General features: G+C 40.1%; 1 protein-coding gene across 11 annotated transcripts; it reads right to left on the bottom strand.

Moving 5' to 3' along the window:
- Positions 1-27,341, bottom strand: znf512b (zinc finger protein 512B). Of its 11 annotated transcripts, none has more exons than XM_040008294.1 (18): positions 26,657-27,341; positions 26,329-26,557; positions 24,873-25,007; positions 16,201-16,280; positions 15,920-16,048; positions 15,436-15,611; positions 15,063-15,346; positions 14,898-14,969; positions 13,283-13,417; positions 12,214-12,341; positions 10,984-11,076; positions 8,356-8,454; positions 7,456-7,710; positions 6,958-7,317; positions 6,644-6,745; positions 6,441-6,503; positions 4,920-5,018; positions 1-3,799 (listed from the first exon to the last, which is right to left on the bottom strand). In XM_040008294.1, exons 3-18 carry the CDS (start codon positions 25,003-25,005, stop codon positions 3,458-3,460), a joined length of 2,550 nt encoding a protein of 849 aa, XP_039864228.1. In that variant the 5' UTR covers positions 25,006-25,007; positions 26,329-26,557; positions 26,657-27,341; the 3' UTR covers positions 1-3,457. The 11 variants fall into 11 exon arrangements, with proteins under 11 accessions (XP_039864228.1, XP_039864229.1, XP_039864230.1 ...); XM_040008295.1 differs by having other exon boundaries at positions 26,329-26,511; XM_040008296.1 differs by having other exon boundaries at positions 6,958-7,299; positions 26,329-27,341.
- Between the last annotated feature and the right edge of the window lie 557 nt (positions 27,342-27,898).

Genomic DNA, 27,898 nt, shown 5'->3' with positions numbered 1-27,898 from the left:
TTTAGTCAACAAACTTTTATTAATTAGTTAAGGGATACTAATGCACAGGTAATACAACAAGTTTGGGAGAAAAAATTGTAACAGTTCAGACTCAAAGGAGGTGTTGAATCCTCCAATGTTAGGTACTATACAGCTTAATTTCAGATATGGAAATCTTTAATACATCATTAGTCTCATTTAATTTGTTACCTATATACCATAAACAGTTATGAGCTACAACATCATCTCTTAAAACTCATCACAATGACCCCAACAACAGAGCTGGATGCCATTTCCTGCTTTTGAACTAGGTAGCATACAAAACAAACCACCAAATAAAAAGTGTAAACTTCTTCAGCTGTCTAGGGGAATTTCTAAGGAATAATCTTGGTTTTGGAAATAACATTGCTGACAAAGGGAAGACACTTGAGCCTGCTGTTTCCCCAGGTACAAAAGTCACACCACACACAGTCCAGGTAACTAGAAAGCTCCAACAACACTCCTATTTCAAGCCTATTTCATGGTATAGTAAGTGCACTAAATACAGAAACAAACACACATACATATGCCTTGTTGTCCCATACTGAATAGATAATAATAAAAGGACTCTCTCAATCTGTTTGCCATCATGTACTGAAAAAGCTCAATTTATGTGCATCGTCAAAATGGATAAAATAACAGTGTATGCCAACACACAGGCCTACAATGTTGTTTGTGGTCTACAAAGTTTCTCAACCTTTTTTGTGTAGATTTCATCATATGTAAAAAGCTTTTTTTTTTTTTAAAGCAAATTAATAAAAGGAGGGGAGTGGGAAAAAAAGCCATACAATTTCGAGAAGACACATCGATATCAAAATATCAGCAAGCCAACAAAATCAGCTAAATATGGTGTATTGCTGTACTCTCTAAACATGTTGCAGTTAGCTCACACTGCGGGATAGATATGTGTTTTCCACATCATAGGAAGACAGATAGTAAAGGGTGTGATAAAATATAAAATACCCACTGTTAAAAGCAGTGCTAAACTATCATATTGCAACACCAAAGCTCGTCAGGTAAACACAGTCAATGTGACGTCATTAATGAAACGAGTAACAAGCAGCTGATGAACTGATTCTGTGCCACAGCATAACACTCAAAAGTGTTACTATTTCTGACATCCAGTCATTACAAAAAAAGGTGCTAACTGTTTAATACACACACACACACGCGCACACACACAAAGTCTGGACAACTCATATTGAAAAGGTCCGAGGACCACTCAGTGCTTGTTCATCTTATCCTCTCTGTCATCTGAACCCAGGTAGAAGATAAAGGTCCATCCCCATGACAGAGACACGTGCATAATCATCCCCACCTGAATTAACTCCATCAGTTGATTAGCAATGGAGGAATTCAGATTGAATCTTTGCGTTACGTTATAAAAAGTCACAGCGTAGGAATGACACCACCTGGAAAAACACACATTTCAAATTCAATGTTTCTTGAAAATGTTCTGCTGACATCAGTGCTTGATTTTAATGACATTGACATTATGGTGCAAAATTCAGAGGACTTGCCAGTAAGGATAATATGGACTTGAGTGAGTTGTATCAGGCCCTTAAGGTAGAGTGGCAAGTAAAGCACCCTTATTATCTCACCAGAATATCCTCACATAATTTTATCCAAAGCTATCAGATTGCTATCTAAGTAACACACACCATAGAATATAAAATAGATTTATGATCTGTATTTTTTTAAGCAAGCAAGTCGTTATTTTCATGGACATAAACTTCAAATATAAATCAAATATTCATGGAGTTTTAATTTGCTCAAATTGTTAATACAACTGTGGATTCAAGTATCTACTTTCAACATGTTAAAGTGAAAATATTCTCTAATCTTTTAGATTTTGAAAAGTCATTTAATATTTTGTTTATATATTTATATATTTTAAGCTAATCTAACATTAAGTGGCTAAGCAGCCCTAAACTTCAATAAGACCAGTTATGGCTTTGTGAGGTGAATCATAATTATACCATTGCGTTGGATTTCAGATACAATATAGAAAGTGTCAGTCATGTTGCTCATGACAAACTTAGTCTCTTTCTCTAGTTTACCACCAGAGTTTAAAAAAAAATAAACAAAAATCCCACTCCTGCACCAGACAGCCACTAGGTTAGGGTGAATAGTTCTGGAGTGCAAAACTACAAGAGGGGAGCAGGAAGGGTTAAAGGTTAAAGTGCAAGGCAATAACTTTGAGCGTTCAAGAATTCATTCTTTACATTATTATATGTGAATCTTAATTAGCAGTTTTTCTGTTTAATAAAAGATTATTATCCTGGACCTCTCTATAAAAGATAGTATATTTTTAAAATTCCCTCCTCAGCTTTGATTCAAGCTAAAGCAGTAGCCAAAACGTGGCCTCATCATTTGATTGTGCTGCAATGGTGCAACAAGCTTCACACAGAATTCTTCCTCCTGTCAAACATTTAGCTTTGCTAGACCGATTTTAGAGTGTTTCAACATTTTTTTCCTGGTTGGTTTTTTTTAAAAATTCAATTAAACGTGTCTTTCTATTTCTAATCGCAACTAAGTTGCAGTATGCCTTACAGATGAAAATATCAGTCACTTTTCTGGGTATTCTGCTTCTCAACTTCCGTGTAAAACCAGTCTGGAAATAATCTTTTCACACTTAATTATGGTTGTCAAAGCAGATACTGTTCACAGTCATGTGAAAAAAAATCCTTGGAAGAAACAACTGTAAAAAATATTGTGAAACATGAACAACTTACAAACATTTTAGCTTATATGACATTTGCTTATGTAAAACATGAAAAGCAAGAAACAATAAAAGTCAAACTAGAAAAAAAACTATATTAAAACAACATTGCACTAAAGCACACACTGCAAAAAATTCTGACCGCTTATGATCCAATTGGATGTTTCAGGCTTGGAAATGACGGATGGCATCATTGCTTTGAGTATATAGATATAGATATAGATATTGTTCATGTACACAGTACAGTATATCTGTGAAAAAATGTGAAAACACTAGCTATTATTAAATGACTTCACCATGCTAATAGAATATCCTTTTTAAAACCTCTCAAACACAACACAAATCTTGCAGAGAAAATGACTCTCCATTGGTATTTAGAATACTAACTCTGTTTAAAAAAAAAAAATCTATGTTTAGGTCAGGACTTTGATTACTACTGACACCCCTGCTGTGAGTACAGAAATTGAAAAATGTGCCTTAAATGGGAGACAAAAGTGGAATGGGGAAATAAAACACTACTGTTCTGAGTACAACAGTATACACATTATCTCGGGGGGTTCAAAACCAAGATTTGAAGACTGGGTTTTACTTCATATTGGTTGATTTTTGGCTTTCTTCTCAGTGCCAAGTTCTTGTAGCGCTAGAAATGTCTTTAAGCTTCCTGGCAGATATTTAAAGAAAGAATCCTCTTGGGCTCCTAGGTCAACAAAAGCAGAGCTAGTCGGACAGTAACAGCCTCTTGGGTTTGTTTCTTCTGGTGGCGGAGGGAATTGGCTGTCTGTTTTGGCCTGAATTATCACTGTCCGTTGGGTCAGGGAACAGAATTGGGGGCTGTGCTGTGTCAGAGAACAGAGTCGCGGCAGGGGTTGAGTTTTGGGTGGTAAGTGCCTCAGTTTTTGTTTCGAGAGGTACATTCACAGGGGGGCGCTCTTTTGGTTTACGGCCCCTCTTTTTACCAGTCGTGGCTCCGTTCCTCACTTCGGCCTTTATCCCATTGTTCTCTGGGACTTTAGTTTTGCTACTGGACACAACTTGACTGGCAGCTGCACGGAACCAGTTCTAAGACAAAAAAACAAACAAACAAAAAAACAGTAAACCAGTCAAGATCCAAAGAAGCCAAACAAGCAGAATACAACTGCATGTGTATACATTTTTCTTTCTAAATAACTGTATAAACCACCATGTCTGAACACCAAAGGTTAATGTTAACTGGGGACAAGATGGGGATGTTAAAACCGAAAAACAAAGATATAAGGAAAAAAAAAACTGTATGTGTTATCTTGTAACTAAAGTTGTTGTTGGTAAAGAGAAAAGATTAGTTTAAGGAAGATATGTATAGACTTGTTGAGTGCAAGAGTATTATGACAAGGTTAATGTGCAACCTAGCTGGTTTTACCCACAGACAGTATAACAGATGGATGTAGCCACCATGATGTCACTCGTTAGTTTAGAAAGTCTCATTATGAAGCCTAAAGTGTGTGGCTTCACTGTCTTGGTGTTTTAAAACCGGATATGACATGATTGACATGTCGTTAGAAAGTCCTCCTATCTGGCTGTTAAAAGTATAACCATAATGGACTTAATGTTCAATTCAAGATGACCTGAAACTAGCAGCTGGTCTCTGAGGCTATTTTCCCATAGACTTGCATAAAACTGCAGAAACTTTTTGGAGCCGTAGACACACTTCTGGATTTGCTTTGCCTTTTAGATAAAAACAAAAAACTTTATTCAACCAATCGGAGACATTTGAATGTTTCTCAAAAACAAACAAAAATACAATATGTAACTAGTAAAACAGTAGAAATGGGTTCATTACTGTTACCATGTTGGTAACCTGCCCATGAATCGTTTGTGTTAATAACAGCATCATAAAAGCAGGAAGATACGATCTGTCCTACAGTTCACTCAACCAAATTATTATAGACTGGTTGACTACTATTGCCAAATGTGGTCTGCACATTCTTCTTCATACACTTTTCCACAACAATTCCCAGTGAGTCCCAGTGACCAGCCTCTTAGTGCTCTTTTCGGTCATATTGGCAACAACAGTCTGATAAAATAAACTGGATCTAAGATTAACCAATGCTGTTTATTATTTTATGACGTATTACCAGAAATGAAATTTACTAAGTGGGTCATGTTAATGGCAACCTCTAGGTTTATACTGACAGTGACCCACCTGTGAGTGTGTCTTGCTAATATGGTATTTGACGCCACTCTCCGAGCTGAACTCCTTCTGACAGATCAGACAGGTGTACTTCCCCATTTCGCCACCACCCTGTAACAAACACACACACCAGAAATGTTGCTAGTACCTGGTTGGACACACTTAAACTTTCCCCTGAGATTTTGGTCTGTGTTAACATGATATCATCAAATGTTTGTTCCTGATTTGTGGGTAACGGCATCATCTGGTGTATCTCCTGTTCCACCACATTCCAAAGGTTCTCTGTTGGATCTGGTAGTTGTGGAAGACACCCGAGTACACTAAAGTCACTGTTTGGTTCAACAAACCAGTATGAGATGGTATGACCTTTGTTACTTGGTCCATTACCACGCCAGCTGTAGTCATTAGATGATGGGTACACAAAGGGATGGTCATAAAGTGATCGAGATGGTCAGCAACAATACTCAGTCTTTGGCATTTATGACACTCAATTGGTACTAAAATGCGCAAAGAAATTATCCCTCACATCATTAGACTACCTGAACACCCTGAATTGTTGACACAAAAGAGAATAGATAGATGCATGTTTCTATGTTATTTATGCCAAATTCTAACTTTACCATAGCCTTATTTGCCCATTCTTGACTGCCATGTGGACAGAAATGTTCTTTTTTGAAATTTAACAAACCATCTTTACCATGTCCACCTGTTCATATGCCAATTTTCTGCCTCATGACTGATAAGATATTTGCTTAGATAACCAGTTTAAGGTTGCTGCAGAAGGTGAAAGTTAAGAACCCATCAAAAACCATACCCTGTCAGCCTTTTACAGCAGGAGGGTGTTAAAAACATATTCCAAGTTAAGTTTTTATTTAAATAAGCTTAAAAACATATTTTGAGAAAATACAGCTCAAAAACAAAGTCTTGGTGGATTCTGATAGTGATCAGGGCCATAGTTTCAAACGCAGAGGTGAACTTACGTGCAATGAATGCCTATCAACCAAAAACTCAGGTTTCAGAATGTTCGGAAAATATTTACTATGCTTCACCCTGTATGATGTCAGTGAGAAGGGATATCCTTAATATGAGCGCAGCAGCCCCTCCCAACATTTTCTTTCCAGGGCACAGTCAATCTAAAAAGGCTTGTAGTATACAGCGGATGAACTGAGAGACAGCACAAAAGCCCAGTATATCCCCCCCACGTATCATAGTAAATTGTTAATAATACAAAGGTACTCTAGTAGAGAGTGAAAAATCGTTGAGATGAGTTGGAAATGAGCAAAATAGATCCTGTTTTACAAGTTATACAAGATCATGCTGTGATTCTAATACTTCCTGCTTTCTCTTCATTTTGTATCTTTATTTGTCTTAATTTTATTTGAACTGTACCATCAGATTCCACTTCCTTTTGCTTAAGATTAATTTTTTCAGTTTGAGTGTATTTTTGGGATGTCTGTATTGGTTTGTTGGAATATTACTGTATATCCAGTAATATTCTCAGACACTGAGTTTTGCAGCAGTGTGGATTTGTACCTTGCTGCAGTTGGCGAGATGGGCCTTTAGTCCTGACACGCTGGAATAGACAGCTTCACAGTTCTAGGACAAAGCAGAAACAAACAAGGATTAAACACACTGACTTCGTATTTATGTTACACTCAACGTTAAGGCAAATCCCTTTTGTTTTGCTCAGATATTGTAGGTTATTTTTTGTACATGGTGTACTTGTATATTCTTACTTCGTTTGTGCAGCAGATGAAGCCCTTCTCCTTGACTTGGTTTTTCCAAGCCTCTAGAAGCTCTGGGCTGAAGTTGGGGAGGCCAGGGCGGGTGTAGTTTAACTATGCAGAAGACAACTTTTTTTAATCTATCAGTATTCAAGTTATTAATATAATTCTACAGTGTAAAAAAGTGGATGTAACATAAATGATTTTTTAAATCTGCTGATGGAGTTTGTGTGGAGCCTTTGCATGGCCTTTGACCTGGACTGCTAATGTACTGTATTTACTGTGGTCACCATGCGCACTTAATGCATCCAAATTTTATTCCTCACCCTCTTGCTGTCAGGAACCAGGTCATCCTTGATGCGGCGTTTTGTGCCCCAGTCTTTAGCCAGCTCATCCTCAGCTATTTCTTGCAGGTGGAACACCGCCACCTGAGCTGACCGCCGTCTCACCCTGCCACTGGGGGTCCTTTCAAAGTCCTCCCCCTGTCTCTCAATCTGTGCTGCTTTTTGTTGATCTTGTTCCTGCTCCCTTTCCTTTTCCCTGTCCTTCTCTCTAGCGCCTCTGTCCTTCTCCTTAGGATGGCTGGATGGGGCTTTCTCTTGCCACCGTTTCCTTTCAGTTTGGCTTTGCTCCTTCTTACCTCCTGTTGGAGATTCTTCAGAGATCACCTGAAGGAACAGTAAGACCTTTGAGTGAAAATATAGGAAAACTTTAGGTACTCATTAAAATTCAGTAAAATGTGTTTGTAATCAGCATAAAATGAAAAGAAAAAAAGGTTCATCTCTTATAACTGCTACTACAACCCTCGTCTATGATGATCTCACCCTCTCCTTGCCAGTGTTGTTGTTGGTGTCAGTGATACTATCCATGAGGTTGGTGGTGGCTGCGGCTGTCATTGTGGTGGTGATGGCCGGGGAGTGTTCGGTGCGTACATGGTAGTCTCTGCCAGCCTTGGAGCGGTAGCTTTTTCCACAGTGCTGGCACAGAAACACAGGCTTCGCATCGTCAGAACACTCTCTTCCACAACGCTGCTGGTGATACTGGTAGCCCATCAGACTGGAAAAGTGGGCTGAACAGCCCTGTATTTGTGTACGTGTGTGTGTGTGTGTGTTTGTACACAAAATGTTTGTGTGATTGAGTGACGCCAATGACAAAAATGAGACAGAATGAAAACAAACATTAAGCAAGAGACTGGGTAAGTGGAACAAAGTGTAGTTTTAATGGAACGCTGCATTTGGTCAATACTTTGTGGTTAATGTTAAAAAGACAGAGAAAACAGGAGAAAGATGCTCATTTTTCAGTGTGAAGACATGTCACTGTAGAGTTTATTCTTTACAGCTCTTTCTATTCTTACTCTCTCTGCCTTTTGCACTCTAGTGTGAGTAATGCGAAGCAGGGTGTTGATGTGATTTTGGGCAACATGTCAAGAACAAGGCATAAAGGAAAAAGAGAGGGAAGAGGGAAGGAAGAGAGAGCGAAAGATAACAAGAGAGAGAGAAAGAGAGCGAGAGAGAGAGAGATGTAAAAGGAGAAAGGCACAAAAGAAGATCCTGAGGACAAGAGAGAAATGAAATCAAAACTGGCAGATGACGAGGGACAGAAATGTGACATAAAAGACATAAAGGTTGAGACAAATGGAAATGAAAGACACAGGAAAGCAAGAGTAGTATAGAATGAGAGACAGTAAAAGAGGAAAAGACCAGGGAAAAAGAAGAAGTGCATACCTCACTGGGACACTTGATTCGTCCCATTTGTTTGAGCACTCGGCGCAGCCTTTCCCTCTCCTCATGCTCGTTGCCCTTCTGGCCTTCACTCCCTGAGGGCTGAGGGGGAACAAATACACTATTACACCACCACACACCCCACTTCCTCATGACTAAAAAAAAAAAAAAAAGCAATCAAAATGTGTTTTCTATCTCTAATGTTCACAAGATGCCAGGATCATTAAATGGTTTCCTGGTGAGGCTGTTACTCAAGGCATGTTTATGACAACTGTCAAACTCGTGTTTTCGCTCGCATGTTGGTTGGTGCCAAACACCAGCCAAGACCAGAACAACAGATGGTAGGGCTGCCAGAGATGGAAAAGAAATGCAGGGGACTGGAGAGAGAGTAGACTAACTGAGGGATCCCAGCGGAACACATTTAATGTGCTTTCTCATGTGTTAACACACAGAGATGACTGACACACAACACTACAGTAGCTTTCTGTAAAGGTAGGAGGGAGATACCACTTGAGTACTTCAAAAAAGCTACTGCAAAAGCCTGAGGGTAGCAGGACAGGCACCAGCAAGCCTTTGATATACAATGACAGGGCCAGCAACAATGAAACGACATCAGCTTGTATTCTTAATGCTTCTATCAGGGAAGGAGCAAAAGAGCAAGCGTAAGAGAATGAGGCAGCACTATCACAGTAGCAACGCCAAGGTCAATCTCAGTGGGTGACCCCTGTCCTTCTGTCAGCCTGCTGCCTTTCCCACACTGCATTTGGGTAAAGCCACATGAGAAGACTTACAATATCAGAGCAATGGTCAGTGAAGTCTCCAAGTCATACAGAAACCAAACACAGTAACACAGCTTACATGAGACTGAAGTGCAAATCGGTTTAATATAGGAATATTAATAAGAAATTCTGGACAAATTAACATATGTAAACTTAACACCTCTAATAAAATGTATGAGCAAAAGCAAAAGCTTTTTTTTATTATATGCTCATTTTTCTATTCTATGTTAAAGTACCAAGTGATTCACAAATACTGGAAAATACATTAGTTCAACATATTTGCATGAACAAAAGTTCTGCAGATTTGTCAGTGGAACACATGAGTGATGAAAAAAAACTGCTTTGCAATTCAAAGGCACCAAACACTGGTCTTTTTGATACTTTTGAATGAATAAATGCCTTAATATACAGTGTATCCAAAAGCACAGTTGTAGTAGGGCCTACTTCCTTAAAAACATGACTCTAAAACCGCTACAATGTATAACATTGTAACATTAATAAATAACATGATTGATACTGTAGAAAAGTACTTGTCTTACTGTAGCACAAAGGAAACGTTTGTATCTAAACAGAAAGAGGACATGTCATACTTCTAAAGACTGTGATTTTAAGAAATGTGTTATCTCCTCCTGATCTTTCAATTTCCTGAAATTTAAAATTCATTGGAAAGACAAGTAAAAAAAGAGTGTGACACCAGTCAAACCCACAAGCTAAAAAAGCCTTCTTTAATAAGGAACTACTTCAAATCTAGAGCACACCAACACACAAACAGAGATTAACACAATAACAGCTTTCATTCTGTCACAAAAGTTGTAATTATCTAATCAGAAGAACAGAAACAGCAGAAGTTTAGATGTGTAGGAAGACTACCTTGTGCAACCTTTAAGCATTTTATTCTTAACACACACACACACACACACACACACACACACACACACACACACACACACACACACACACACACACACACACACACACAATGCACTAATGCCTTTTGCTCTGCTGGACTGGAATCCCGCCAATAAGGTCAGGACACAACAGGTCCCCTCTGAAGACAAATGGCAGCATCAAACAGTTTAACTTGGCTGACACAGATGGCACGGTCATCTATCAGAGCCCTTAATCTAGCAAACATTACACAGCCAAAGCCTGTTAAACACATACACATAGATTACCATGTATTTCATATACTATAACCATACGCATTCACACAAAAACACAAACACACATGCCACAAGGTTTGCTGAGTGTAGATTCATTAATCTTTTATAATACTTTTTGAAACGGGTAGCTTTAAATTATTCAGCAAACTTCATAGTGGCACCACTGCTCTAATGCAGGAGTGTCATGATAATATCTTAATGAAGCTCTCTGCTGTCAGAGTTAAGACAGCTGCAGAAAAAAATGTGAGCCCTTCACTGACAGGAATACCAATCGCCAGTTCAACTTTACAATCACGATTTTTTAGAGACCACAAGATCAAATTTTGAGAGATCATCATAGCATCTGACAATACTTTTGTAACAGATAAAATTATAGGATAGAGTATATTTTTTTACTCTATACGTTGATGCATATAAATAGATGGACATCTGCTGTGTAAACCGATACTAGCAGAAATAAATGTAGGATGTCCATGCATACTGTCATGACAAACCAAACTATTAGCATTCACTTTTCAGTTCTTTGGTGTTGTTTGAAACTAATTACCATGTTCAGTGATGATCTGATCACCCAAACCATCTGGACTCATAATGAGTCATAGAAAAAGGAGCAAAATCAGTCACAGGGTGTCATTTTTAAGTTTAAAGTCTTTGAAACCGGTTTACAAAGTACAACGTCAGCCAATTACCTTGCTGTTGTGCTCGGCCATGGTGTGGTAGTTGAGGCCGGCCTTGGACCTGAACTGCTTGCGGCACTGCTGGCACTTCAGGGCATCCTGGAGCTGCAGGGGTTGAAGGCCAAAGAAGAAGCTCAGATAACATTTTTCTATGAGAGGAAAATAACCCACTCCTGCTGGCTTTGCTCTTTATTGAATCCATCAGTATAGCAACATTTAATCTGTAACCTAATAAAGTTTGTTACTAGTGCATGTTCTGGTCAAAGTAAAGGGCAAGGGACACATTAGGAACCTTAAACCCCCACCCCAATTTATCACATAGTGTTCTTTGTTGTAGCTTCTCTCCTCGCCTCAGTATTGATTTGGAGACAGAGGTGTCTTGATGGTGAGTGACCCAGTGGTAATGTGATGATTCTGTCATTGCTTAACAGCAGACTGTCACTTTAATAGAGTCACACAGGCCACTGGGCTAAGGAGCCATTAAAACAGGCTCCAGGAACACTGTCTTTGAGGGCTGAGGCTACTGCAACACTCAACCTCATTCATCCACTAGACAAGCTTGATATAATACAACTGAAATAACCCTTTTTTTCCCCCCACGCTTTAGCCCATTTTCATTTATTACTGCTAATAACCACAACTGAGTGCATTACACACTATATTTTCAGTAGCTTACAGGGCCCTTCCCTTCCCCTTTTATGATCATACATAACATTATGACCACTGGCAGATGAAGCAAATAAAACCGATTATCTCTTTATCATGGCACCTGTTAGTGGGTGAGATATATTAGGGGGGCAAGTGAACATTTTTTCCTCAAAGTTGATGTGTTAAGTGTAAGGATTTAAATGAGCCTGAGAAGGACCAGATTATGATGACTATGAACATCTTCAAAAACTGCAGGTCCTATGGGGTGTTTCTGGACTGCAGCAGTCAGTATCTATCACAACTGGTCTAAGGAAAGAACAGTGGTGAATCAGCAACAGGCTCATGGGCGATCCGATAGCCTTATTTTCATTATCTTTACTAGAAAAGGTTCCCAGGCTCCCCAGTTTTAACGTATTCAGTGCACAATAACCACAATGCAAGGCTTCTTCAAGCTGAGCTTTACAGCTCCAGTTTGTCTTTGAATGCTACTACCAGCAAAACAATTTTACTGGTTTCACAGTTTGCTCTAACAGCTGTTTTGACAGCGCAGCCACCCCGCTCCCACTCTGATGAACAGATGCATCGACTACTGACCTTTTGACAAATCTCCATGTGTTTCTTGAGGCCATGGATTGTTTTCCTGGTAACGATGGAGCAAGTGGGACACACCACTTCACCTCTCTCTGAGATTGCTCGCTGCCACTGAGTGTCAGGAACAGCTCCTGAGTAACATTCAGAACACAGTACTGCTTTGTTATTTAGCCAATGAAATTACACTGGTATGATGTCCTTATGTGTCAGCAATCTAGATGATCAGTAAGCACTTACGTTTTTAGCTTCCCAAAAGTGAAAGATTGCTGCTTTCTCAGTTTCATATGACTGAAATGAATATCCATGGGGTTTTGATAGTTTGAAGATAAATATTTTGTCGTTTTTGTCATATGCATGCATATCTCATTAAGATTTAAGAAATGCTCTTTGAAGAAAACATGATGCAACTTATAAAAGTAATAATTATATTTAACTGATTAATAACTATGTATGTTCTTCTGCCTGCGTGGGGTTTCTCCAATTACTCTGGCTTCCTCAAGTAGTCCAAAGGCATGCATGTTAATTGGTTAACTGGTAATTCTAAGTTGGTGGCAGAGTGATCAGTGTATTTTCTAGTTCCAATTCTAGTTTCAGTTATTTTCCAGAAGGGATTTCTCATTTCAGTTTAGCATTTACTGTTTGAAAATGTATAGTTTTGGTTTTCTTTTAGTTAGTTTAAATGTTCAAGCATGTCCATCAATGCCCAATCAAGGAAGCTATAATAACATTTATACCAAACTAACAGATCCTAAAACTAAGGTTACTTTCGCTGTATTTTTATTTTAATTAGTTTTTCAAGTTCACTATTTTTTAAAGATTTTTTTTATACATTTTATTGTTATTTTAGTCAACTAATTTTTTTCATACTTAATTTTAGTTTTTAGTTAATAAACTTGGTTGGCTGTAGGTGTGAAGTGAGCATGAATGTGTTAGTTTCTGTGTTAGCCTTATGACAGCCCCCCAAAACCCTGAATTGGACAGGTAGATACGAAAATGTATAGCTGGATGGATGGATGTGTGGATGGCTAGACAGATGGATGATTAATTTAAAAAATGTGATCTTGGTGTTCACCAGAGCTTGTTGTGGCCGAGTCTTTTCTGGAGGGCTGAACTGACGAAGGTCTTCTCTGAGCCTCCTCAATGAACCCACTCCCCTCTGGTCTCTTCACACGGCCTGCCTTCAGCTTCTCCTCTACCTTAGTCATACCTACAACACACATGTGCACACGCAGACACACACATATACACAGACAGTCATGCTAGTGATTAAAATTCAAACTGAAAGTATAGAAGATAAAGTGAGAAATGCGAGTGGGACAGATGTAGGGCAAACCAAACAAGAACACGATACTAAAAACAGAAAGTTGATACTGACTATAAATTGAAAAAAGGAGGCTGAAAATGGAAGTTGTTTTGAGCTATACCAAATCAATGACAAGCAGACTAAAAGACAGCAAAAGACAGCGCCTGTGAGCTGCAGATGAATTGTCTGACAAGTGATAGTAAGTAGTTTACAGCCCTCTGTATGCTATATGAGTCACTGAGCATTTTCAGCATATATGTGAATGAGACGAAGAAAGGCTGAAAAAAATATGCGTATGTAATGTGTGCTTGATGTGTGAGTCACTGATTAATTTAGCCAGATATGAGACATCTCTACAGTTGCTACATTAGCACTGTGTAAAAAAACAGCACCATTGATCAGTGGCAGCAGGGAGCAATCTCAGTCACTTACATAATTAATAATGTCCCTCCTCCCAGCAGTGGCACATTTGTCCACTCTGGAACTCAATATTTAAGTAAATTAGCAAAGGGCTCCTAAGGTCTGTTGTAAATCAACCAGCATACAAAAAAAAAAAAAAAAAACTATTCTGTCTCATATTTTTATTATATCAGTGGCATAGGGCTGTGCAATATGACCAGAATCTCATATCCCGATATAAGACATCTATCGTCCCGATAACGATATAAATCACAGAAATGTAACATTTTCTGTAAATTCTGTGAATCTCGGGCAGCTGGACTTGCGTGAAGTGTTTCCAGCTGCGCGTCATGTACCTGGTCGAGTCGAGTATTTTAATCGATGCATGAAACTATACATTTTTAGACATAAGTTGTAGCGGCCGCCGTTTTCTTTGTGAGTATTTATTACACGGCGTGCTGCGGGGAAAAGCCTGTTCTAACGTTTGAATCTAAGATTTATTTTTTAGCACCTGGCGGCTCTTTTTTGTAAATAATCTGCTCTTTCACGTGATTCAGTTTATTTTGAAAAGTCTCAACAGGATCTTGAGCTTTATTGTGAAAGGTTTATGTGGAAAATAAACAAGCGGACACGCGGTGGTTTTACCGTCGCTGTTGCTAACGACAACGCATAAAAACAGGCACTTGTCCATCCGTAGTGTGGTTATATTAAATATAAGAGAAAGAGAGAACTTTAAGAAATTAATATAGCCACTACAGTGACCATCAAAACGATGAAAAAATATTGCCGTAAACAGTTTATTTTGCAACACCACGAAACAAACGATAGCGTAAAAACAATAGATGTTTTTATATCGTCATCCGATATATATCGTTATATCAAACAGCCCTACAGTGGCATGTGAAATTACATCACAAAATTCTTTGTCATGCTCAAGTTTTCACTAAAAAAAACCCATGTTTTCCTTTTAATAAAAGGTATCTACCTTTCAATCCAAAAGTTCCAGATATTGAGGGCTGTTCTCCAGTGAATTTCTTAGGTGTTTTCTGCTTTCGTCCTAGTGCAGGAGGAAAAACAGTGCATAATGGTTATACAAATATACTAGAAGCATATAATTGAGAACATTTCAAATGGCATGTTGAAATCTTACTGTGCTTCATTCGCTCTGGGTCTTCGTCAGGAAAAGAAGGGGGAAGGCTGCCCCCCTCGCTTTCACTTCCCCCTGCATCAGATGACGTGCTTTGGGAATGAGATTGCTGGGAGTGAGGCTGGACTGGCAGGGTCTGGTGAATTTGTTGTGAAGGCTGGCTGTGGCTGTGCTGTTTCCTCTCATTTTTCTGGTAGGCCAGCTCCCCATTCTGAGAGGGTGTGGACACTTCATGGGTCTTTTTCACTTTGAAGAACACAGGAGAGGGGGGACTGATCTCCATGGGCCTGAATTCACAGAATGAGACAGGACAGTTTTAGGCAGTTATCTTTAAGTGACTCAATCTGGTTAGGAATTTGAGCTATATCTCAGTCACCTTTTCTTAGCGCTGGACTTCACAAAAGTCTTTTGAAGCTTAGGTTGCTCGTCCTTGGTTTCCATGCTGACTCTCTCTGGGTGATTCCACAGTTTGTGTTTCTGCAGACGCACCTTTGTGGCAAACACGGCCTCACAGTAGGGACAGCCATGACTCAGCTTTTCAGCTACGGTGGCCTGGATGCAGACATACGAAGAGGAGATTCAAAGTGAGTTCTCTCCCTATCCAAAATCTAATGACAGTGGGTAGCTTTTACAAAAAAGAAAATAACCCCCCCCCTCCAGCTGACTTATCTTAGGTTTTTGAAAAAGCCTTAATAATTGCTCAGGTTTGTAATAAGGCCATTATATATTCTCTGGAATTATTAAACGGTGCCCTATCGGATGGGTTTCTCCTATAAAGTGGTCCAGTGCTACAAGTCTACTCTGAAGCATAAAGGTATAAACAGCCTTGTGGCAGGAAAGAGCAGAGGCTAGTGACTCACCCCTGGGCAGCGCTGATAGTGGTACTTGACGCCATAGATGCTGGGAAACTCTAACCAGCAGCCTGAACATGGACATTTTACCCTGGAGCGCCGCTTAAACTCTTCCTTCCATTGTACTATCATATGGGCCTGATCAGGGGTGAGGAAGAGAGAGTTGAATCCACGCCAGATTTATTGCTATATAGCACTGTATATTGTGAATATTCATGGGGAGCTGCCTACTGTGCAAGAAAAATGAAGCCCACTTCAAGTACCCACTCATTTCAAAGAGAAATACTCACAGGGATGCTTCTCAGTTCCTGCATTTCTGCTTTAGGACGACCTTTCCGCTTCCCCTCTGCTGGCTCATCACACACTGGACCTGGCAAAGCGAGAAAGAAAGCCACATCAGAGCTAAAAACAATCTACTGCCAGCACTTCATATCCATAAAATAAAAAATTCCTGAAGTTTCATTTGGACCTTCTTTGTTATTGACCTAACAAGCCTAGTTATATTTGACTTGCCATGTCTAGATATGCTCTTGAGATATCACAAAGAGATTTAGAAGAATAGATTTGGATTCACCAAAACTGCAAAATAAGTATGAACACTAACACTTCTGAAGAAAAACAAACAAATGCAAAGTTATACAGTGTTTAGGTTTAACTGTGACCATTGTTCAAATGTTAGCCTCTTCTGTGGAGGGACACAGAATGGATGTCCACGATTGTGTGTGTAAGTGAGGGAAAAATGAGGCAGCCTGGGCAAAGGCCTTATGTAGAGCCAAACAGATCAGCTATAAATCGCTAGTGCCTGCATGGACCTCTGACACAGCAGACTGCAGACCGACTGCCTCAGCTCTCTATGTGCTCTCTATTGCTCATTCCCTCCATCTCTCATGCTGCTGCTTTACTTCTTTCTCACCCCATGTCTACTTTTCTCACTTTTCTTCCCTTTCTTTGCTCACACCCTTTCCAATGTCTCTCTACGGTTCCACTGGCTCATCACTGCTCTCTTCTCGGGTGCAATTAGACCTCCACGCTATCAGCCCTGCACTCTATTCCCTCTATACACTGCTCCTTGAAGAAGGAGAGAGGGAAGGCGGAAAGAGCTGAAGATGAGTGTATGCATGTGGAAAAAGGGGAGGGGGGTTGACAAAGGAAGAAGAGGAGAGCACAAGATTTTGAGGAAGGGAAGAGAATTGCAGAGGTGGATAACTGATTGAGCATAACACTGAATCATAGTGCTCCAGGTAGCTGTACTTTGCTCTACAAAATGATATGGCTTTACATGTTCTCTCAACTTACTCTGCATTAATCTGACAAGACCCAACAGCAACAGTAGAAATAAACAGGAAACAAAGACGCTTCAAGAGATGCTTCAGTGACATAAAATCTATTTACAGTAGAGAAGATGGTATTTTGTTGTGAAGTGGAATGCACTTTTTTTTTTTAAGATCTCTTTCACATCACCATAACATTTTTTTCTGCTAACTATTTTCTTCTCCTGCAAATTGACAAGCCAAGGCAGCATGCACATGCCTGGTGCTGCCCATTTGCAGAAGGTCCCAAACTGGATCAGAGCACACTGTGTGCCTACCAGGATTACAAAATGGTTGGATAATTTTTCATCAGATAAATGAATTGACTTAATGCCATCATTTCTCTTAAAAAAAAAAAAAAAAAAAAAAACAGCTTGTGTTAGCAAAAGCCACCCTTTGACCCCCTCAAAAACAACTCTCTATACCAGGGATGTTAATGTGTATAAGAAGCACACGAGGACTAACCTACTATGGCCTCCCCTGTTCATTTCCCTTCGTGTTTTATTACACAGTATCAGCTCTCTCCCTTTTCCCTCATTTGTCTTCTTTTTACTCTCTCAGTTGGGAAACACAGATACAAACATATGTAGGCAGATTATATGTAACATTTTACTTCATATTCACAATAATAAGGTAGATTGAAAATAAAGCAAGACTGAATAAAATGTAATAAGAAGTAGCAAAGCAATACTGACTGTGTTTTGGAATAGTTGATGACACAAGGTGTAAACACACACGTCAGGGCACACTGACACGCAAACAAGTACACAAAACCATTACTACCGAGTGTGAGCGAGATGTGGTTGCATGGATATGAGTGTATTAATATTCTCCAGGCGACAGAGCATTTCTCTATTAGCTGTCTGGGTAGCAGCTGGAGAGGTGATGCAGTCGGCGGTGCAGCTCTTATGCTGAGGAGGAAATTGAGCATGCATTCTAATTCCTGTCTTAGAAAATAAAGGTCTTGTAAAAGAAAGGCATAATTAATGAATTCTGCTCTTGGGAAAGATATGTTCTTGTTGCTATGGGAATAAGATCCACTTGTCTTAGTTACCATTATCAGAGGCCTCTTTACAGCAAGCAGAACAATTAGGCCCACATGCAGCAGGCTACAGTGCAAACAGGCAAAAATCACACTGCAAAGCCACAGCAGTGCACATGCTGGCAAAAGTTAGAGCAAAAAGTTTTTTTTAAAAAAAAACAACAACAACATGATTTTCTGGGGTGAACTGTGCACACAAAAAATGTTTTTATACATTTTACTTTGTTTGTATGACTATGGCTAGCACACTTGTGCTCAAACATTCAGGCAATCACAACCATTGTCTTGGTAGGAAACAAAGCAGGTCTATTGTGGCAAATCTAAACCCCAGTTCTCAGGCGCAGACCATAGGGATAAAACAGCTGTTCAACTAATGTCAGAGTGTGACTCGCTCCCAGCTGTCTGCAACTGTTGCAGCAGACTGGTTAACACTCACAGAAGCGAAGAGAATGGTTAACACTGAGAGAAGAGAAGAGAAGAGAAGAGAAGAGAAGAGAAGAGAAGAGAAGAGAAGAGAAGAGAAGAGAAGAGAAGAGAAGAGAAGAGAACCAGGAGTGTTGGCAGCTGTCTAATGATCTCAAATAACCTCTGAGTTCTCCTAGCTACGCCTGCAACTGCTCTCCCTGAGTGCAAGGGTTCACACATTACCCACAAATGTACACACACACACACACACACATACACACACAGAACAGTCATTTGTTTTCCTTGACAAACAGTCACACAGGAGCCTTTGTCTGTGCCTTCACAGTTGGTTTTAGACATACTGTCGTTTAGAAAGACAACACACAAACAACATCACTCACCACTCATGCTACTTCATGAAAAAAAAGACAAGACACAGTACTTCCTCAATCTCAACAGACGCTAGATGTATAAACGAATACACCTGGACTCATTGCAGAGCAAACGCACTAGCAGATGACTGTACAGCATGTGCAAGCTGTGCAGCTTTTATAGTGAATGCAACCACAGGACCTTACTAACATCTCTGTTTCTGCTATAAATTTTTGTCTATTGTGCTTTAACTTCTTGCTTACTGTTTCCTTCCTTCACACATTTGATTTAGCAACAGTTCACCACTTTTATACAAGCACACGCACATATTTATATGCTATTTTACATTATGTTCTCTCATTTCCTCCCTCCTTCTTTCTGTCTCTCTCTCTCTCTCTCTCTCTCTCTCTCTCACACATACACACACACACACACACACACACACACACAACAGTTGTTCCATTTATATACACACCTCCTTTTGAAGACGTTCCTATATTCCCTCACAGTCAGGCCTGATTCCAGACAGTGAGTAAGGAGTGAGGTGGAGCAACACCAGACAAGTCTTACTACCCTGATACAGCTAACTGAAAAAAAACCCCAGAGTCTCAGTGAGTCTGGCTCTCACTTTCCGTCTTAGTCTTTCCTCTCTCTATCTCTCTCTCGCTCTCTCTCTGTCTTTTTCTCCCCTCCCTCCTTTCTATCTCTTGCTTTGTGTAACCATCTGAGCTTAATCTTTTACATACATCCACTTGTTGAAAGACACAAACATTTAACTAATCTGTCAAAATTCATTATTTTTTTAATGGAAAAGAAACAGCAATTCATCAGTAGCAATGTTTATAAATCTGTATAATTTATAGAGCATTGCAAGAAAACATACCTTTGCTCTGGGTTGCCTTAACTGAAAAGTGGACACAACCACAAATAAAAGAATCTGGTGGAGCTCCACTGGTTTATTTGCAAAATAAATTAGAGTTCCTGTTGGCAGCAATCTAGGAAAGGACCAGAATTTGAAAGTAGATGTCCCGCCTTCCACAGCTTTTCCTTCTCTCTTCTGAGCCCCATTCCACCCTGCCAGTTTGATATGTATGTGTTGGTATGTATTAAAATAATGCCAATGTTGACTTATGGCTTTACAAAGAAATCAAATCCAGCTTTCCTCTAAGAATGCCCTCTCCTTAGCCCACTGCACAGTGGGGTGCTTTATACCCAAACCTTTTCTTCATACTACGCCACACTATTTGACTGTTCTTTTCCAGAAAAGATCAGATTGGCCAAAGTTTCCCTATCATGGGGCAGAACAGAGCTGAAAGCAGTTGCAGGAGTAAAAACTCCTCTTAGACAACTCGATTTATTATATACTGAAAGGTTACTTTTGGATTTTTGTCTAGTGGCACCACCTTCCTATTTGTTTCACCTATTTCCTAATATTAAACCATTCTGAGTGCTGGCATACACTGTGGCATTTGCTATCACTTGCATTATTCAGGGAGAGTTGTTGGTCCAGTGGTTAACATTGTTGCCTCAAAGCAAAAAGCTCCTGGTTTGACACCACTGGTTGACTGGAGGTCTTTCTGTGTGACATTTTCATCGTCTCCCTTTGCTTGCAAGGGTTCTCTCAGAGCACTACGGTTTCCTCCCACCACCCAAACACGTTTGGTTAACTGGTGATTCTAAATTGTCCATTGGTGCGAATGTGAGCTTAAATGGAAATCTGCCTCTCTGTAATAGACTGGTGACCTGTCTGGGTGGACAGCTGGAATAGGCTCCAACTATGACCCCGAATTGTGCAAGTGTAAGAAAATGGATATATAAAATAATTACATTTATTTCTATACTTGCACTAGTCACTCAGTCTTAGTGAAAACAGTTACACTGGGAGATTCTTCAGTGTCCTAATGAATGCCAATTTTTATTGCCCGCAGACTTACTGTATGGGGAATCACTTTGTTTGAGAGGCCAGGGATCACTACACAGACATGTGGTAGAATATCAGTTTACTTCCACCACTAAACCACACGTAAAGCAGCCAAGAATAGAGCTCAGGCTTGAGATTTCTGCTACATAATCTGGTGACTCATTGTACCTCAACAGCTTCTTCAGACCTGTATTGATTTTACAGCCTTCCACATCAACAGCATGCTTCATATTATTGGAAACTCAATGAATTACTTGATACTTATTTGGCCCACAGCCAATGCCATGTTTAGTGACATCAAATCGCAACAGTTTTAGATAAAACCTGAGGGATAATAGAGAACTGACCAATCACTGGGGAGTTTACAATTGATGCACAGCATATACAGACACACTTGAAAAAACAACAACATAACAATAAAATAAGCTTATGCAACAGGGCATCCAGCACTTTATATGTGTGCCGAGAGACAATGCCTGCTACAAACTGTTTGCAATACCCTCCTTATGGACAGTGACTCACCAACTCAATCTCTCTCCTCTCCCATTTCCCTGTACTCGTTCTCATCAACCATCCACAAGTCTGCCAAGTGAAGGTGTGACAAAGATGACAAAGGACTCTCCTCAAAATGAGGTGTAACATCAGGCTGAGAAAAGCACCAGAATTAAATTTCTACCCAAAAACAAACAGTCTCAATCTATAGCTTTTTATTGATTTGATATTTTGTTATTTTACTGATTTGATAGACTCGAGCCATTAAGAGGAAGTCCCTAGAAAATGTAACAAATATGAAATGTGATTAGAGTGAAGACCAGAAGTGAGGGTAACGGTTGGGAACAGGCTGAAGAAGGAATGGGAAGTGGCAGGAATAGTGAGGTTAAGTCACTGCTAATAGGTAAACAAGAAATAGTTGACGAGGCTGAGGAAGGACAGAACAGTGAGCAATGACAGTCACGTCTGGACAACAAGTAAGTGAGAGAAAGCTTGAAAAAGCAGCACATTTAGAGGAAAAGCAAGAGACTGATGGACGGATACTGACACAGATATACCAGGTCAATAGAGAGCAACTGTGGACCTGAAAAGAAGGTCCCCACAGCCAGAGTAGAAAAGTGTAGCATGAGAACACACATGCTAGGGCAAACACAGGCACGAACAGATGCATAAACATAAACACAAACAAATGGCACCAAATAGCACATTATCATTCACACACAGCCACAAGCATAAAACTTATCACGCTCTCAGCTCCCCTCCTAACCCACTTATGTTACCATACAACAACAAATCTGGAGCGCTCATCTCCTCTTACACAGAACATGCCGACTGGATAGTGTGTTCTGGGGTCAGAGAGGGTAAAGAAGGGGGCGGCCTTTCACACATCCAAGTTTTACTTATTTAGACTTGGGTTAATGTTTGCTGAAAGGTAACTATTTTCAGGGCCTACAGCACTTGGCAAAACAGCATTAGTTCTATCTAAATAGAAAAATGACTTAGCTTTAGAATCAAACAAGGCATTAATAGGAAACATCTTGAAGAACAAAAGAGAGAAACAGAGCGCAAATCACCCTCAAGGACCACATTCTTTCCTGTGACTTCTCTGGTGTGGCAAGGTGACAGCTCAACCACAACACTCTAGGAAAGCACACAAACCCAGGTTTTGTTGTCACATATGAAGGCACATAGTGATTTCAGGAAACCACCAGTACAACAGCCAGACGGGATTTCTCCGCTATTACATCATGCAAAGTTTCCAGCTGGAGATTTATGGGCCAACATGAGAACTGATAACGCAACATAACAGTCCAAACTCTCCATGGACATAAAATGAAAAATGAAGAAGTAACCAGTGGGATGAGGGCAGATAATGAGGTTATCAGAAGAGCACACTGTGTGCAATGAGCATGGACTGAAAAACCTTCATAGGGAGCCTTAGATATTGATGCCTTTGTTTCCCCAAACTGAGGTTCATATCCCCCCTGGGATAGACAAGCCAGTGCCAGGTTCATTATATCACCACTGTAGCATTTCTCCTTATCATAACATCCATAAAATTTCTAAATAATAAGTTAAGGAGACTGAAAATTGTAAAAGATTGCTTGGTGTTTGAAACACAATTTGGCACAGTCAGTCAGTCAATGAATATCTTACTGGTTTATGAATCATATTCCAAACCGGTTACTGTACAAAATTTAACTATATTCCTAAAATGGAAATGTAGAATTTCTTATACATTTCCCGTGTTGTATGTTATGTCTATATTCATCTTCTTATTGGTCAGTACAATCTACATGTGCTCCAGGAGAAGATCTGTCTCTCTCCTTGTGGTTCTTAGAGAAGATAAATCTCAACCAGCTGGCAATGTTACCAGCTAAGCTTCCTTAGACATAGTGGAACATAGATTCTTATCTTTTGTGCCAGAAGCTATTCTTAAAACAGACAATAGCACAGACTTGCAGTATCAAACATGATCTAAATACTACTGGTATCACTTAGAAGCTCAACATAATTGCAAGTCCGAACAGATCAAGTGTAAAAAGAGAAAATGAAATAGACACACAGAAATAGCAGAATCTTAAGTAACCTGAAAAAGCCCCATAAAAACCAGGACCAATCCATCACCTGTTATAGTATTACTTTAAGACGCGCGCACACAGTAAAACGCGCAGTCATCAGAGTTATTCATTAGTGAAGCTAAGCCAAAAGTGTGTCTCTAATCTCTTGTCTTTAGCCTCACATCGATCAGAGCAGAGCCCAGCACAAACTTTCTGCTGATTGATTTATAAACTCCTCTTATTTACTGAGTAATAAAGTGTAAAAAAATGCCCATAAAACACAAAGCTTTAAGAGGCTGCAGAGAAAACCATTTCATTCAAAAAACAAATGTACTTCAACAGCAAAAACAGCCAATCAGCTGCCAGACCCTACACAATGAGAAGTTGAGGAGAGTGTTTTATTTCTAACTATGGGAAGATCTTGCAGACAGTCATAAATACATGAAAGATCATACAAGAAAGATTTTAGTAAAGGGATTCCACACTTTTTTTTGTACCATGTGTCGCCGAACTCTCATTTCTTGCAACACAAGCTTTGCATTAATAACCACAACAAGCAAACATACACAGAAACACATGCATGCACAACGGTATGAAACTCTGGCCTACAGGGCTGAATAATAACATGAAAAGAAAATAAACCGAAGCACCTAGTCTAGTGTTTGTGCTCTGTGTGTCTGGGAATGAGAGGCTATTTTGTAGCAACCAAAACAACTGGGTCATATTAGAACAGCCCCATTTTTCCAAGCCTGCCCAACGCTATTAACAAAGTCATGATGATCTACTGGTTATTGGATTGAAAAATAATTCCCCAGTCTGGCCCTCTCTTTCCAAAATCTTCCATTTCCATCCAGATGGCCTGGGGTTTCACTTGTGTCAGTGCTTGGCAATTCTTGTTTGTTTGCTTTTCTCACTGTAAAGCAGTCTCAGGAAAATTGCTGGAGTTTCCAGGCTCTACTGTGGTGAGAGGGGTAGAATTACACTGAACCTGAAACCATTGATTTCTAATAAAATATAATCCATTCAAAAAAAAAAAAAAAGCAGCTACAGAGACCCCTGCATGCATGGTATGCTAATCAAATCCTTAAGAAAGCACACTAAAGTGCACTAGCTGGAATTACAAAACTTTAGCCAATGCAAACCTGCTGGATCTAAGAAACAAATATGCAAAAACGAAAAATTCAGTTGTCATATATGTGTTAGTATGTCATGCTGTATGCACCCAGTACCTACTCTTCACACTGTATCGCTTCATGAACTTCATCCTAGAATCAGTCCAGGAGCAAACTTGAGTCATACCAACAAAACCTGAACTCACACACTGTATTCATTCAACAAAATGTAGCGGCTCGTCACTCACTATGTTTGCTGTGGTTTTCAGGGCTTGACATGGTTCTAACTTGCTCCTGGGGATGTCCATGCTTGGGCGTTCGGCCCCTCGACAGCCCTGATGAGGACAGCTTCCCAAGCTTGGGCCCACTTGGGCTCTCCATGCCTGCAATGTACAAACGAGGGGGTACAAACACACAGGAGACATAGCTAAAGGTAATATCGGAAATGCTTCTGCTGCTCATTAATCCGAATCCATTGTTTGTCAAAACATTACTAGCAAAGTCTGCTGCATCAATAGCGTGTGATGATGCTGTCTCCTTGTTCAATAATGCAGCTTCTTTATGTTGGCCATCAGTGCTATTGGCCTGAAGGTTATCTGAGCGCAGGCACACGTGTGGTAATGAGGGTGTGACCTTCTATGTTTTCATTTCAAAATCAATACTCTCGCTCGCACACTAACTTCATGCTTTGCCCATTAGACAAAAGGTGAGTCAAAGAGATGGTGGGGATACAAAGCTACTCTCCTGAGCAGCTGTGCAAGCTTTCTTTACTATGAAAACCAGCGATCTGTAGTTCAGGTCAAGTGAGATACATTACATCTATCAATCCCGATGCTTATATTGTACATGTCAAGTTCAGACTCTCTGTGCTTAAACATCATTCCCCATCAGGAAGGAACAGCCTTCTGAATAGAGGCTGACAATTGCTAATTATGGTGAGCGGTACTGATTACAATCCAACATGGTTTCTCTTAGCACACATTCATGTCACTCTCCTAATGAATTACAAAGCACACAAAGGGTCACTCAATGGGGGCCACTCGGTGTCCGTTTACATGCTGTGCAATTCACTGCGTGAATACCACAGAGATAAAGCGTTCACAGTAGTTGTAAAGTTTTGATGATTTTGACTATAAAATGCATGGGGAACTTGCTGCAGGGTGCAACTTGATGAAATCTTTCACACATTAACACTAGGCATCTTCCTTTTCCGGTATGATGTATCAGAGCATGAAGAGATGGACTACAGATCAGCTCATAACTACTTAAAATAAACAGAGGTGGTGAGAAAGATATGGCTGATTGACGGTGAGTCTTACTGTGCAACCCTGTAATAATTATGTAGGATAACCCCCTTTTAGATTTGCCACAGTGTTTCAACAGCATCCTCCTATTAAATAAATAAATGAATGAATAAATACATTGCAGCTGGGGTTTTCATAAACGATTAAATCTACATGTAAACACAAACCTGCTACAGAAACTTTATTACCATACACTTAGCTAGACACAACAAAACCCCGTGACACCCACTCACATCTCCTCTCACAATCTGCTGAGAGACCAACCTAGAAATAAGTATTTTAACACCGCACGTGGCACACTGCCACGCTGTTTGACAACTACAACAAGGTCTGAGTTGCCTATTTATGTGGTTAACTAAAATAGTGCTCTACTTTCTTCCTCCTCCCCGGCCACACCTACCTTAACTGTCGAGCAGTCACCCAGCACCAGAGCCCGGGTGGCCCCGGGTCATCCACGTGAGGTAGGAGGAGGTCAGGGGCAGGAGACAGGCACCAAAGTAGGCGTTTTTTTTCACCAACGTTAAGTTACATGGCAATCACACCTGCTGTGCGTCAAGGAGCGGTCAGGTTGAGCTTGGGGGGCCTGAAAGGAAGCGGACAGTCGTCACCGTCGTCCTGTCCCCCCCAGTCTGCAGACGACGACCAGGTGGACGGTAAAAAAGAGCAGTGCAGGAGATGAGAAATTATAAATTCGTCTGAACATGAAAAGAAATCCAGGATACTTTCACCTTATTTCCAGCTTCCAATTGCCTTGCCCCCCCCTCTCGTTCTCCTTTCGTGCATTAATATGTATACCACGAGGCACTTCTCCAACCCTTGTCTTCTCGTTAAACTCTCCAAATTAATAGAAATAGCCAGGAAAGACAGAGCCCTCGACTCCTTGAGAAAAAATATTAGAATACGGGATGGTTTATATAGGCAGTGAAGCAAAATGGCGACTTTATTACGAAGGAGGAGTAAAAAAAAATCCTTGCGCTGGCTGGAGCTAAAGGGAGGCACAAAATATGTTTAGTGCAGTAATTTCGACGGCTGTGAGTCTGTTGGTTAGAGTAAAAGAAAACGAACGAAAACGAATCAGCAGAAGCGCCAAATCTCGGTCGGGTTTGGTTCACTCCTCGCTCCTTACCTCGGGATTATTCGTTTTTTTATACGGATATTATCTCGGCGGCCGTGTACAGTATTACAGTAATGTGTGTTGGGTCATGCGCGTATCCACTCCACCTTTGACAGTTGCGACTACAGTCTTGAGGCAACTTGCAAACTCTCGCGTTATTATTATCAATTTTCGAGCTGAATAATAGTGGGATTTCTGGCTAATAAACTCGCTGCAATACCGGCTCGTGCTACTCTTCCGACGTAACGGCGCTCGCTCCTGACGACAAAAAAAAAAGGGTCAGGGCTTAAATTCCGTATACAAACCCTTAGCGAATTATTTTAATCTAGCTGCAGCCAAAATGTTCTTCCCATGTCCTCCCGCGTAGCCGATAACGGCTTCTTGTCCAGTCTGTGGCAGGCTGTTCTAGCTGTCATACCAGGCCGGTGCTGTAGTCACTGCAAGTAGCTCCCTCCAAAAAAAGCCTCTGAAATATCAAGTATGCCTATAATTTAGTAAGGCTATACATAAGAGCAAAAGGCTCCACATAAAAAAGTGAATTATTAATTGGCTCAATATTTTGCATTTAAAGCCAGAGTTTTGTAAAGAGTAAAAAGTCTTTGATGCTGTGTTTTCAATTCAAGGTCAGTATTTAGACATAAGCCATTAGTCCTTTTTGATGTTAATGGCAGCTTAACAGCACACAGGCCTGCAGTCAATAACACTGCTGGGTCTTTAATTGCTGTATAGCTGCAAGCTGGTTACGGGCTATATGAACAGACTGGCATTTCCCCATTTAACACAGAATAATAAATGCTTCACATATGGTGTGAGCCCACATCTTTTTTTCTTCTTCTCTCTCTTTCTAAATTAATCA

This window comes from Simochromis diagramma, unplaced genomic scaffold, assembly GCF_900408965.1.
Source record: "Simochromis diagramma unplaced genomic scaffold, fSimDia1.1 OVJJ01000545.1, whole genome shotgun sequence".
Classification (NCBI taxonomy): Eukaryota; Metazoa; Chordata; class Actinopteri; order Cichliformes; family Cichlidae; genus Simochromis; species Simochromis diagramma.
This window is presented reverse-complemented; position numbering and strand designations above follow the sequence as displayed.